This window comes from Antennarius striatus, chromosome 7 (assembly GCF_040054535.1).
Source record: "Antennarius striatus isolate MH-2024 chromosome 7, ASM4005453v1, whole genome shotgun sequence".
Taxonomy (NCBI): domain Eukaryota; kingdom Metazoa; phylum Chordata; class Actinopteri; order Lophiiformes; family Antennariidae; genus Antennarius; species Antennarius striatus.
Window position 1 is genome coordinate 15,050,456 of NC_090782.1, and position 13,459 is coordinate 15,063,914.

General features: G+C 40.1%; 1 protein-coding gene across 3 annotated transcripts in view; it reads left to right on the forward strand.

The window, feature by feature from the left end:
- ptprsa (protein tyrosine phosphatase receptor type Sa) overlaps positions 1-13,459 on the forward strand; it is a 236,302-nt gene that overhangs the window by 218,421 nt on the left and 4,422 nt on the right. For all 3 annotated transcript variants that reach the window (XM_068320339.1, XM_068320340.1, XM_068320341.1), the window contains 6 exons: positions 481-766; positions 2,754-2,932; positions 3,708-3,834; positions 3,977-4,102; positions 9,932-10,086; positions 12,768-12,903. In XM_068320339.1, coding sequence (XP_068176440.1) covers positions 481-766; positions 2,754-2,932; positions 3,708-3,834; positions 3,977-4,102; positions 9,932-10,086; positions 12,768-12,903 — 1,009 coding nt within the window. The remainder of the gene's footprint in view (positions 1-480; positions 767-2,753; positions 2,933-3,707; positions 3,835-3,976; positions 4,103-9,931; positions 10,087-12,767; positions 12,904-13,459) is intronic.

Consider the following 13,459-nt stretch of genomic DNA (forward strand, 5'->3'; position numbering starts at 1 on the left):
CGTTTTTTCCCCCTCGCAGTGAAGAGCCTCACAGTAATCCCTTCCCATCTTTCTTGCTTCTCCCTTTTTGCTCCTTACCCTTCTTCCTTTTACAATTGATATTTCTCAGATGGCTTATTCAAATTGAAACCTTGCTTTTTGTCAAGATATAAAGACTTCAGTGAGTCCAAAGCAGTGCACAATAAAAAAGAAACTTTACAGCTTGCTGCACTCGTTCTCCATCAGTGTCCTCCCTTTGTTGTTCTGTCATATTTACTTGTTTCTCTATTCCCTCTCTGGCTATCACCATATCTCTTTGTTTTCCTCTCCTACTCAATTATTTAAAATGTACCACCAACAGAACCATAAGTAGCGCTTTAAAGACACAACAGTGAATATTCAATGCCACAGCATCCTGCGAAGATGAGACCCTAGAAATGAAATAAAAGGAAGGATGGATTTTTGTTAATGGCCTCTCCTTTCTCGTTTCTGCTTCCTCAGCGCGGGCGTGGGCCGAACAGGTTGCTTCATCGTCATCGACGCCATGCTTGAGCGTATCAAGCACGAGAAGACGGTCGACATTTACGGCCATGTGACGCTGATGCGCTCACAAAGGAACTACATGGTGCAGACAGAGGACCAATACAGCTTCATTCATGATGCACTGCTGGAGGCGGTGGCCTGTGGCAACACCGAAGTAGCTGCCCGGAGCCTCTATTCCTATATTCAGAAGCTGGCCCAGGTGGAGAGTGGCGAGCATGTCACTGGCATGGAGCTAGAATTCAAGGTGCAACATATGAAAACATGTACTTGATCGTAAAAATATCCCAGAAATTGTGGAGTTCCTCTCATTTGTTTAAGTATTAACTATGAGCTTTTATTGTACAAGTACACAACAGTCTCAGATTAACTAGATTGTCAAATTACAGATATTTCCCAGGTGACCATGGTGTCTCTTTGCACTTAATCATAATTAAATAATGGCAACATAAATGCAATTCTTGGTGAGTTTTCTACCCTCGTCTTAAGCAGCTGAAAGCCCTTCAATTAAATCTTGCTGTGTTCATTATTATTGTGTTTGATGCAAAGCTAGAAAACTGAAGTATTGAAACCCTTTCTTTGTAGCTGCTTTGTTCATTTTGAAGGATTTAGAAAAGTATGCTTAAGCAAAGAAATTGGGTTTAATCTAGCAAGGCACAAGACAGATGATTTTCGCTGAATGCCTTGTGCTTTTGGGTTTAGGTTCAAAGGAAAGAGCGCGTGCCCTTTTTATGAAAATCATGACAAAGCAGTAGATGAGGATAAACAGCCATTCAAAGTGTTTACACAGATCTCTTAAAAAATCTCAATTTAGAAAGTCACCCGAGCTTTGACTGCTCATGTCAGCTTCTGCTGACCTTGAACTTCGCAAGTGTTTGCGAAAATCATCTATCATCTTCACATCACCATCACCGCTGCCGGTGTGTTTTGACCTTTTTATTCGCTCACTGAAGCACAACGGTGATGGAATCGCCATTGCCATTGCTAACAGGGATAATGCTGAGCTGGCTTCAGGAGTCAAATAGGGATTAATAACATCCACGCTATAGTCAGGATAGAAAGGAGAGGTGTGCATGTGGAGAGGGGCGTGGGTTCTGAGTAATTAATACTTGATGATGACAAATGGAGGTAGATGGCAGGGCAAGGGGATGGAAGAGCATTTGGCTAATGAACAAAGGGATGGCTGTATGCTAACTTGGCACTAAGGAAGAGATTCTACAAAACGTTGCCCTATAGGCGGGGTGGGAGGATGCTCTCGTTCACTAGTGGGCAGCTGTGTCGTGCAGAGGCAAGCTGTGACTGTGGTCACAGGAGTTTGGTCGAGAGAGAGCGAGAGGGACTTGTTAAGATGCCAAATCAGCACATATTTGTGTGTGTGTGAGTGTGTGTGCGTGCTTGCGTGCGTGCGTGCGTGTGTGTGTGTGTGTTTGCGTGTAAGAGAGAAAGAGAGAGAGCTGATTACTTGTTAGCATTTGTCTGCAATTTGCAGACATATGCTAACAAGCAAGCACACACACACACACAGAGACACACACATTTTTTGAGACACCAAAGCCGAAAGGAAGCGATAATAAGATTTGGTGACCCACAAACTCTTTCTGAGGTCCCAATGATAATGATGATGTAGCAGTACAGCAGTTTATTTTGATCACTGATGTGTGCGTGTGTGTGTGTGTGTGTGTGTGTGTGTGTGTGTGTGTGTGTGTGTGTGTGTTTGTCTTTCATAACATCTTTTCATGATGTCTATGTCTGTCTTATGTACACACACACCACACTGGCACCACACTATCAAAAGCACTGCTGACCCACTTCTAGACAAGTTTTCCGTTTCTCTCAGACTAAATCCAAAAGCTTGTTAGTCTGGGTGTGTTGCATATTTTTCTTGTTGCACATGGGCCTGCTTGACACCATAACTTGCAAAAGGGATAAACTCTTTAAATTTTTCTCTAGTGACTATATCTTATTAAACAATGTTTGAATTTCCCCAATTATTGGTGAAGCAGTTTAGATTGTAATTGCTATGCTCTTTGTCAGTCATATACTCCTCTGTTGATCTGTTCTCACCTCCATCTTTATCTCCCCACTTCTCCTGCTCTTGCCTTTCTCCCCCTCAAACCTACCATTGGATTCACCAATTTGTTCCCTCTTCCCCTCCCCACTCATCTCACACTGTGGAAGAAAACATAACAGATTTTTTTTTTGTTTTTTACTATCTTTCCTCCAATTTTTTTCAGCGTTTGGCCAACTCCAAAGCTCACACATCACGCTTCATCAGTGCCAACCTCCCATGCAACAAGTTCAAGAATAGGTTGGTGAACATCATGCCCTATGAGACGACGCGTGTTTGTCTGCAGCCAATCAGAGGCCTGGAAGGATCTGACTACATAAATGCCAGCTTCATTGATGGATACAGGTATGATGTAACAGTCACTTTAAATAAAAGACAAGAAAGTTAGATAAACAAAAGTTACTTCATTAAATATAGCTAGAGCAGTAACAGGAGAGCAACATAACAAATAACAACATTTGGATTTCTAGGATTATTAGTCCAGAGAAGAACAGGCCTGACGAAAGTGGTCAAGCCAAAAAAGAAAGGCTATGTTCAGATTACGAGTCTTATTTTTCAATTTTTTCTTTCTTTTGTTTGACCGGATTCTTGGTTCACATTCATAATTACCAGTGACCTACGATACATTTTGCTTTCTAAGTATCCAAACATGGACCTCATTGTTTGAAAGAGATTCAAATCTGTTGTGGGATTTTTGTGATTGCATAGCCCTACAAAAAAAAAATTTGGATTAATGTTACATGAAGGCAAAAAAATCGGAGTTCGCTACAGCCTTCGAATTTGCATGTAGACAAAAATAAACCAAAACATTTTGACAGAAATCTAATGTGAACCCCACAACTGTGACACTGGAAATATTTCACGCAAATGCAAATAACATTATCTTTTTGAGAACTTAAACATGAAGGGATGATAATTTCAAAATGATAGAGTAGTTACGGGAAATGAGCAGATGATTTAGACAAAAGAAGGAAGACACTAAATTCAAACAGCACATGTATACACTTTTTTTTTTAAATCTTTTTGGTCCCCAAAGTAAACTTACCATCCTTACAGCAGTGATAATGTAATGAGATATTGGAAGCCAAAGAAACATTTTCAATGTTCTATGTGTATACAGGCAACAGAAGGCCTACATTGCAACACAGGGCCCTCTGGCAGAAACTACAGAAGACTTCTGGAGAATGCTCTGGGAGAACAACTCCACCATTGTAGTCATGTTGACCAAACTGAGAGAGATGGGACGGGTAGGTCATAGACGCACATGACATATATTTGAGCTTTGTTATTTCTTAACTTGAATTGATAGTGTTTCAAAGAGAGAAATAAAAATAAAAGGAAAAATTGTCTTTCCATAAAGACGTTTTATGTATTCTTTTGCTCTAACAGGAAAAGTGTCACCAGTACTGGCCAGCAGAACGCTCTGCCAGGTACCAGTACTTTGTGGTGGATCCCATGGCGGAGTACAACATGCCTCAGTACATTCTCCGAGAGTTCAAGGTCACAGATGCTAGGGTGAGACAAACTCATGGATATGGGATGTGGGTTGAGCACATTGAGATTTAGAGTCCGACTAAGATTCAATCCAGAATCCATTTTGTCATGATTATTGTTATTACACTCTACAAACCCTTGACTCCTTCACATTAACGTATTTACCATCTCAGTTTGTGGTCATTCGCTTTTTCATTGCAAATCGCAAATGTAGAAAATATTAAACTTTGAATACGGACCAAAACCAAATTATAGCGTAATTTCCACAATTGCAACTGATATCCCACCCTTCCCTGGAATGTGTGAAATGTAGTAGAAAAAAGGGTAAGGAAAAGTAGGTCAAATAAACACAGAAACAACAAAATTAGATCATATTTTCTCTCCTAAAAAGTTGTTAAAATGGGTCGAACAAATTCCAGTAGATTGGCTAAGGCGCACTACTTCACAAATGCAGGTGTTACAGACTAGCTGTTCTTAACATGTTTTTGATCGGTAAGTCAAGAACATAGGAATAACACTTTGCCCTGATGTCATAAAGCCTATAAGCAGCTCAGAGTGTTATATCAGCGTTAGTTGTTGGTTGGTTGTAAGGAGATGGACAGTCAGATTAGATCTAATTCCATCAAGAAAGTGGTACTATTGAACTAGTGTTGTGGACTATTATCTGAGCTCTGACAACCTGGCAGCATTCTCAAAATCATAAATATGCTACAGATGTTCACAGCAGAATAGAAAAATCATGAGGAAAAGACCCATGTTAATAAAATGGTGCCATTAGAAATGCTTCTGTTTTTTAGCCTTGATATTCTTGTGGTGAAGATTTATTTACCACAGAGCAAAACAAAAGTACAACCTTCCCATTTTTGGTGACCAACTCACAAAACTTCTTTAGTATTGTTAATCTTATGTAAAAATGGGCCTTGAGGAGGAAAGCAGGTGATCAGATTTTGAGGTTCATCAGGAAAAAATGTAAGGATCCAGGTTTTTTTTCCCTTGGAATCCTGACAAAATGGCACGTCGGATGCATTCAAAGTTCTTTTAGTAAGTAGCTAATTCAAAGATGTCCACTTGTCAAGTTTAGCAGAAGCAGTGCAGTTTAGGTCACAGCATCACCATAGTACGATAATTTGTATATTTTACTTGAAAAATATGCTCTCTTCATGCACCTTTAATAACAAAATGCTGCTGTTCCATCTTTACAGCAGAAAAATGGAAAAATTTGTGTGGAAATCAGACACAAATGCTATTGTATCTCATACAATTGTCCCTAATAAAGAAAGAGAAACATCTGTTCCTTTGTACTTACGCAGCTTGCAAAAAGCTTCTCTTTCCTATCTCACATGGACAAACACAAATACACATAGATGCAAATATGTGGCCAGCCTCACGTTTCATCTCTGTGTTATTTATTGCACAAATGTGTATGGACATTATCCGTAATTATACACAAACATACAAGCACCTTTTACAGATTTTCTGTTTTGTTTTCTTACATGGGAGCAAAGCATCAAAGCTCCTCATCAGAGTTCAGGAAGCAGAGAGAGACAGGATGATGGAATGGATATGGTTTGTGGAGGTGTAAAAGATGAGGTTAGGTCTGGGCGTAGCTGTGTTGATTTTTATCCCCATTAAGTGATGCAAGTATGCGCATGTGAATGTGTTTTAACCCAAATACTATAGATTACACAGATGTACATGCATGTATATTTGTGTGTGTGTGTCTGTTGCATGTGTCTGCACAGTAATAGCAGAGACTCCACGCCTCAACACTCACATCTAGGGAACCAGTCACGTATTTAATCACACAATTTGACACGGCGCGTGGGCCCTCAGGTTGTGTGTTAAATTTGTCGTCGCCCCCCCCCCACCTTTCTTATGCATGCTCAGTTTATTGTGTTGTTGTCTTTGCCTCTCTTTCACTTTTAATCCCCCTTCTGATAAAAAAAAAACATTTTTGAGATGAAAAACAAAGGCAACAAAGGAAAGAAAACATACAATGCGTCATAAAACAGGGAAAGAGATATGAAATGTTTCACAAGGAGAGATGAGACATGAAGCTTAACTTATTAATATCCAAATCAGTGTATTTGTCAAATACAATAGTGCCTGAATGCTTCTTGGCAGCACTGATGCGGCGACATCTACAGCTAAGATGGCAACATGTTTGCTTACTGGTAAATGGGACAGCAGGACTTCACATTCAGTGCATGAGCATGCTATTGAAAGATTATGTATATCCCGACAGTAAAAAAAATCAACATATGTTGTGCATTCAGTCATTCAGTTCCGTTTGTGTGTGTTATCTGTAAAGAGGATTGTTTAGCTTGTGGCAAAAATCAAAAGAAATAAACGTCACTACAACATAAAAGCCAAAGGTAGTTGTTTACAGCAAGAGATTTTCTGCCAACTACACACCATGTGTGTTATTTTTAACATAGAACAATTGGTGAAAAGGGGGAGATTTTGATTTGTTTGTTTTTACTTTAGTAAGGCATTTTAGCTGTTGCAGCATTTTGGATACTGCCACATGAAATTATTAGACAACTTTTACTGCATATGGTAGCACATACTTGCATATGGTAGCTGGATGATACCTTAAAGCCAAAGAGAATCAAAAATATTAGCATTCTGTAATTAACGGTTTTGTGATTAATTACAATACAAGAGCATCCTGCTTGCCATTTGCAAGCATACTTGTACATACTTGAGGAAACAAAAGCTAATCTAGTGTTCTTTCTCATATTTATTATTGTTCTGGGGGGTTTTTTATCTCCAAAAATAATATGTCAAATCCTGCTGCTCCGTTGTGACTGATGTACAGTGCATTTTATGCATTTTTTTTGCAAAATGCATAAAACAATTATGCAAGTATATTCCTTTTTCTGTGTGTCCTTGTACATGATCAGACTAGGCCAGAGATAGAGAAATGTAATAGACTTTACCGTACAGACGTCATCATTAAAGTTTTGGAAAATTTGTCCCTGCTACTCGTCTATACTTAGAATCAAATCTAATAGTCGTATAATTTTGTAGTGTCATATTTTGGGCACCCTGTAAAATACTGGCAACATGTCCAGGGTGTACCCAGCCTCTTATCCAGTCTATGACCTGTTTTCAGATAAGCAGCTCAAAGTGAGATTTTTTGTTCTCTCTACTGTGATTTTATATCTTTCGCAGTTGCATGGAAGCTGCTGAGGAAATTTTATTCGTCCTGCATCAGGTTAAGTGTCGGTTATTTATCACATAGTGTTGTGGGTAGGCAAAGAATTTTTTGTTGCTGCATATTCTTGGATCTGTAAACCAAAAGAAAGACACAAACAGTGAAATCAGATCGATACAACTTGAACAAACCCTTGAATTAGATAATTTTGTTTGTGGCGCAGTGGTTAGCGCTGCTGCCTCACAACACGGCGGCCCCGGGTTCGCTCTTTGCGGAGTTCGCATGCTCTCCCCGTGTCTGCGTGGGTTCTCTCCGGGTTCTCCGGCTTCCTCCCACCTCCAAAAGCATGTGCTTCAGGTTGATTGGCCATTCCAAATCGCCCGTAGGAATGAGTGTGTGTGTGCATGGTTGTATGTCTTTGTGTGTGGCCGCTGCGGCGGATACAGCGGTGGTGATCTGAAGAAGATGACTGTTTGTAAAGACATAATACCTTGTGGATGGTTGGTCCTTCTTGTCCAGTGATGTTCCTCTAGAACTTCTTCGCAATAGGAAAAGAACTCCAAATGCTCTTCTCCACTTGAAAAAAAGAGGCTCAGACTGTTAACGCTCAATGTAGTTGAATGACGGTATATTTACGATCCAATTTGTAGCCTTTTGACAATAAACTGCTGTTTGTTGTCATCGTGGGCTCCTTCTTGGCCTTGTAAACGGCCAAGACAGTACCACTGGTTGTCTGGAAAGGGAAACGCATTCTTTAAATTACCCCTCAGAGGTTCAAGAGGAGGCCAATACCATAATATACAGGCTCTTCTCGTTGGTCGGGGAGAGCTCCATGCCGCATCCTGGGTATCTGTTCATGATTGCTGCAGCGACCTGGTCCGCTTCACGAAGCTCCTCGTGTTCACGTCCCTCCAGAAGCTCAAAAGCCTGCTTCGTGCAAAAGATGGAAAAAAATAGTTCATCATTCTGGAAGGGCAAAATGTAAAGCAAATGCGAAAAGGAGATAAAGCTTATGACAAAATAACAATACCGGTTTACAGAACAATTAGCTGATGAGATGTTTGCTTTGAAGATATTCTACCTTCATGATATAAGAAACCTTATCTTTAGTCCCGTTAACTGAGGCTGTCAGGTCATGATGACTGGAAGAAGATAAGTACATGAGTGAAACGGAGTTGGATGGTATGACTGAAAGGTAAGCTTACCTGAATAAGCTTGATCATAGAGAAAGCATTACTGTTATATTTACTTAAACATCTTCATGTATCTCAAAATGAAAGATTCTTACATTATCCTAAAATGTTCTGATAAACATGGGGTAGTTTGGGTTTTTTAGAGGTTTTCTGGGTTCATTCATTCATTCATTTTCATGTACCGCTGCTGTATCCGCCATAGCGGGTCACGGGGAGCTGCAGCCTATCCCAGCTGGCATAGGGCGTGAAGCGGGGGACACTCCGGGCACGACGCCAGTGCACCGCGGTTATTATTAGATCAAATATTTCGATTTCTAAGTCATCAATTAATAATGGAGATCCTATGGAAATGAAAGTACAGGGAATCCCGCATACTTTGTCCTACAGTATGTGTGGGCATGTTCACTTATGAAGGCTCAAAAAGCGAGTTACCTGTGTGTGTGTGTGTGTGTGTGTGTGTGTGTGTGTGTGTGTGTGTGTGTGTGTGTGTGTGTGTGTGTGTGTGTGTGTGTGTGTGTGTGTGTGCGCATGCGTGCTTGTGTGTGAGGGAGAGAGACTCTGTCCAAGGCCAGTTTTAAATACATCTGGTCAGAGACCCTGATCAGTTCCCCTGTGTGCCCCTAAAACACGAGGTGATAAATTGGTGAACAGATCCAGTCTTAACCCTCTCAAAATGCTCACACATTCCTCAAAGTGGCCTCCATAATATCAAAAATTTTACAAGCTTGACTATTACATTGGGGGCAACCAATCAATCAAGGCATCAACAGGCAAATGACAGTGTTGTCAAGGAATGAAGGAAGGAATTGAAGATTTGACAAGTCGTATTAACCCCCCCATCCCCTTTCCCCAAGCAATTTCTCGTCCAATCTCATTTTGGTTTCCGCTCTTACGTTTCTAACTAGTTTCTCCACGTCAGTGGAACATTTTTCCCATAATGGGTGATGCGACAAGGCTTCAAAATCAGATGAAGGTTAACAGTGAACTCCTGTTCTACTCACAATAAAGATATTTTAGCAACTTTATTTTATATACCAGTAATGGAACATTCCATTTATTTGTAATTCAGCAGCATCAAACATCAGGAAAACACTTGTTTGTTTAACAAATTGTGCTTTTGCCAAGGGGAAGAAATGCGGCAAAAAATGTGATTAAAACAGATTGAAATTTCACCTGGGAGACTTGCTAATGGGTCTGTTTTTATTTTTAATTTTCATGATCTTGTCTTAGCCCCTTCTCCATTAGCCCCCCGTTCTTGACTCCAACGATCAGAATGCAGGATTATCTGATACAACGTGTTTATCTGGGGGAACACGCTTGTCATGCCATATACCCTATTGATTAGCTTTAACTAGGAACTGCTTATCTTGAGTGGAAAAACTCTGGAGGAAAACACAGAGATGAGAGGCCAGTCTGTATCTCTCTCTGCTGAGAGTTTGTTTGCATAGTAAAAAATATCCATGTTCTGTTCTCACTTTCTTTTCTCTGTATTTGTAGGACGGCCAGTCCAGGACAGTGAGGCAATTCCAGTTTACTGATTGGCCAGAGCAAGGTGTGCCAAAATCTGGGGAGGGATTCATTGATTTTATTGGCCAGGTGCATAAAACCAAGGAGCAATTTGGACAGGATGGACCTATCTCTGTCCACTGCAGGTGAAGTAACATATTTTTTATACCACATGCCATTACCTTTCCCAGAACTTAAGTACATGGCACTTTCCTTTAAAAATAATAGTTTTCTTGAAAATAGCGGGAACGTATTTCCATTTACTGCCATGCTTTCCTTCATGATAGAGATATAAGGATTTTTGAGCATCAAAACAAGATTAAATCACTTCTTAAGGCAGTTATTGTTTTGCAGCACAGCACCTCCTGTTGTGCCGCTTTGCTAGGATCATCAGATGCGATCCCTCCTCTCCTTTTTGTCAAGGCACTACATTACCTCTGCACCTCCACGGGCTCATCTCCTCCATAATTGATAAGGCTCAGATGCGGCTTGGCATTTTCCAAAGAGGAGACACATGAAATGATACAGCCATTCTTTTTGTTTTTATGATAGCGCAGTTATGCATTTTTCATCAAATTGGATGTAGCTTCCAAGGTAACCTTTATCGTTAATGTGGCATGCTGGACTCGCTTGAAACAGATATTAGTTAGTGGTCACCACCAAGACATTATTGTCATTTATTCATAAACCTTTAGTGGTATAAATTTCAGTTGTTTCCATTTGTTGAAATATAATCGCATGTGAGTTCTAGCAAAGAAAGGAAGCTGTGGAAATCCTTTTCAGCAGATAAACATGCTGGCATTATTACTCATGTTACATTTTGGTTTTTGCAGTTTGATTGGCATTGTTATGGACAGAAGTGTCGCACTAACTGAATGTGAAACTGAAAGGCGTTAACACACTGAATAATTTACTTCCCGTCTCATAAACATTTTCTACTTCTGAATAAGAGTAAATGACACTCGTGTATCCCCATTTCTATCATGCCATGACATCATCAAGCATGACATCCTCTCCCCTGTATTAAAAAAGCAATGATGTCACCAGCCAGCAAATGGGCCCTGGGGAGTTGTTAGATGTGTCAGGAAAGCTTATTCTTGCCTTCTATGAGGCCCGTATAGAAGTTGGAGAAAGCCCTGCCTTAAAGCAAAAGGGTCAGTTCAGTCAGGAATCACAAGGCTAACGAACAAAGAGCAACACAGCCTATTAAGCTGGACTGAAATGGTGTTATGACTGTGTTGTATGCAGCTGCCAAATATAGTTAAGGCATCCCTGACATAAATTTTATTTTATTTTTAGGGCATCCTAAGAGGATTAAAAATGTACTTCTGCAACCATGAATAGAGTAAAAAAATATTAATAAATACTAATTAATTTGATTCTGTTAACTGTGTACAGAAGTTACCTGTAGTCTCCTTAAATATTTTTCTTATCTTATCTTGTAATTTCATAGGTTAGTTTTGATTATTCTGTCAAAAGGCAGAAAATAAATTTATCATAAGCAGTAATGTAAAATAATTATGTTTTGTTAGTCTCATAGCATAGTCTCTACCTCATGCTCCACCCCATCCACCTCTATCCTCTTGTCTGGTTTTTAAACACCGAGTGGAGAGCTTATTCCTCCCTTTTCTATTTCTGTGTTGTCTTCTCTCCCTGGTTTTCCTCATCTTTCATCCCATTCTCCATTGCTTAATCCTTCTCTCTCTGTGTCTCTTTCTCTCTCTCTCTTTCTCTCTGTCTCTCTCTTCTCTCTCTCCCTCCCTCTCTCTCTCCCATCCTTCTTTTCTTCCATGCAAACCCTCTTCTCCTCAGCTGCTATCTAATAGACCCACATGTGTTTGGTCATTAATTGCCTGATTACTTCCTGTGAATGGAATCACCAAATCCTCCCAGTCTGCATTGGCTCAGTGAGGTTTCAGATTTGAGAGTCGATCTTCCTGAGACAGGGAGTGAGAAGAGAAGGAGAGAGAGAGAAAGAGAGAGAAAGAGAAAGAAATGAGCTCTTCAGTGTTTTTAAGAGTCCATGTGAGAAGCTTTGACAGACTCCCAGGAAGAGGCTTTGGGTGGGCTGAACGATACTGCGGCATGTGGGTTGGTAGTGGGTGGCTCTATGTTATGCATGAATAGACTCAATAACTACTGTGTTCAATATGATTTAATCTACTCTAAAAAGACACATCTTCTTTTGTCACTAGTCTGGTTTTGTCCCCATCAGACACACATGAACCAGTGGTGTCTTTCAGCTGCCATTGCTTCTACTCTTCATTCAAGTAGCTTCATAGGCTGGAAGTAGCCAAAATAAATCTGTTGTCATATCAATTATTGTTCCAGTGGTGAAGTGGAAGTCATTTCACAGCAAAGCAGCTTAGAGACAGAGCTCTCAAGTATTTCAGGATCTGAGTTAAGACTCAGACTGTATTTCTGGAGAGCAGCAGCAGCAGGCGGACATTTTCAACACAAGGGAGGAGCTTAATGAGACTAACTGTGTGGCAGTTAGTGTGCATGATTTGTGTGCATCCTTGAGGACTAATTTTGTGCTCTATGAGAAAGTGAATGCACATTCTGAGAGTTCCGAGATTCAGGTTCTATTCCTGTCATTATTCCAACTGTATAACTGCCACATGATTTCTGTCAGCCAGTCAACATTTCTTGGTGTATGCTATTTAAAGGAAATCCAAATTAGTATTTTTCTGCACTTTGTAAGACTAGTGAAAAGCCACAAAGTAACTTAGATGTAAAGAAGCACTTCAGATAAATATAGATTCAGTATTCAGTTATTGCATATGAGACATGTCTGTAAAAATCATGATTTATTCACCCTTTGTAGTGCTGGCGTGGGCAGGACTGGAGTCTTCATCACTCTCAGCATAGTCCTGGAACGAATGCGCTATGAAGGTGTGGTTGACATCTTCCAGACAGTGAAAATGCTCCGGACACAGAGGCCAGCCATGGTCCAGACTGAGGTCAGAGGTTATAAGGAGACACACAGAAAAACACACAATTTACATGTCTTTAGTGTCATTATGCCATGGCAGAAGTGTGAAATGCATTGTGAGGTGTATGAACCACAGTCTGAATGAGAGATACAAATGTTTGTTCTGCAGAAATCCTCCAGAAGCTAAAATAAAATGTTGTCTCTACTGCATTTAGTGTACATAAAGGACTACAACTTATCTGCTCTGCATATTTCAGTAAGCCAACAGGATCTAATGTTAATTTAAACTTTTATTCATCACATCGAAAAGGTCAAGCACTTACTCCACATTGGTTTTAATATTTTTGTAGAAAAAAACAGCATCATCTTGATAACTCTCAAGGCACCGTTAGAAGTGCAGATAAATGTCCATTCTAAAATCAAGGAAACTGGTTTATTCTGGTGGGTGGTGTCTGGATGAAAGTGTACATGTGGATTCAAATGATGTTAGAGGCAATCCGTGCATCACTTTGCACATTGTGAACCAACTTGTGGTGTGTAGGTATATCTCATGTGCCCTTTAAATAGCGAGAAAAGCACCGCCA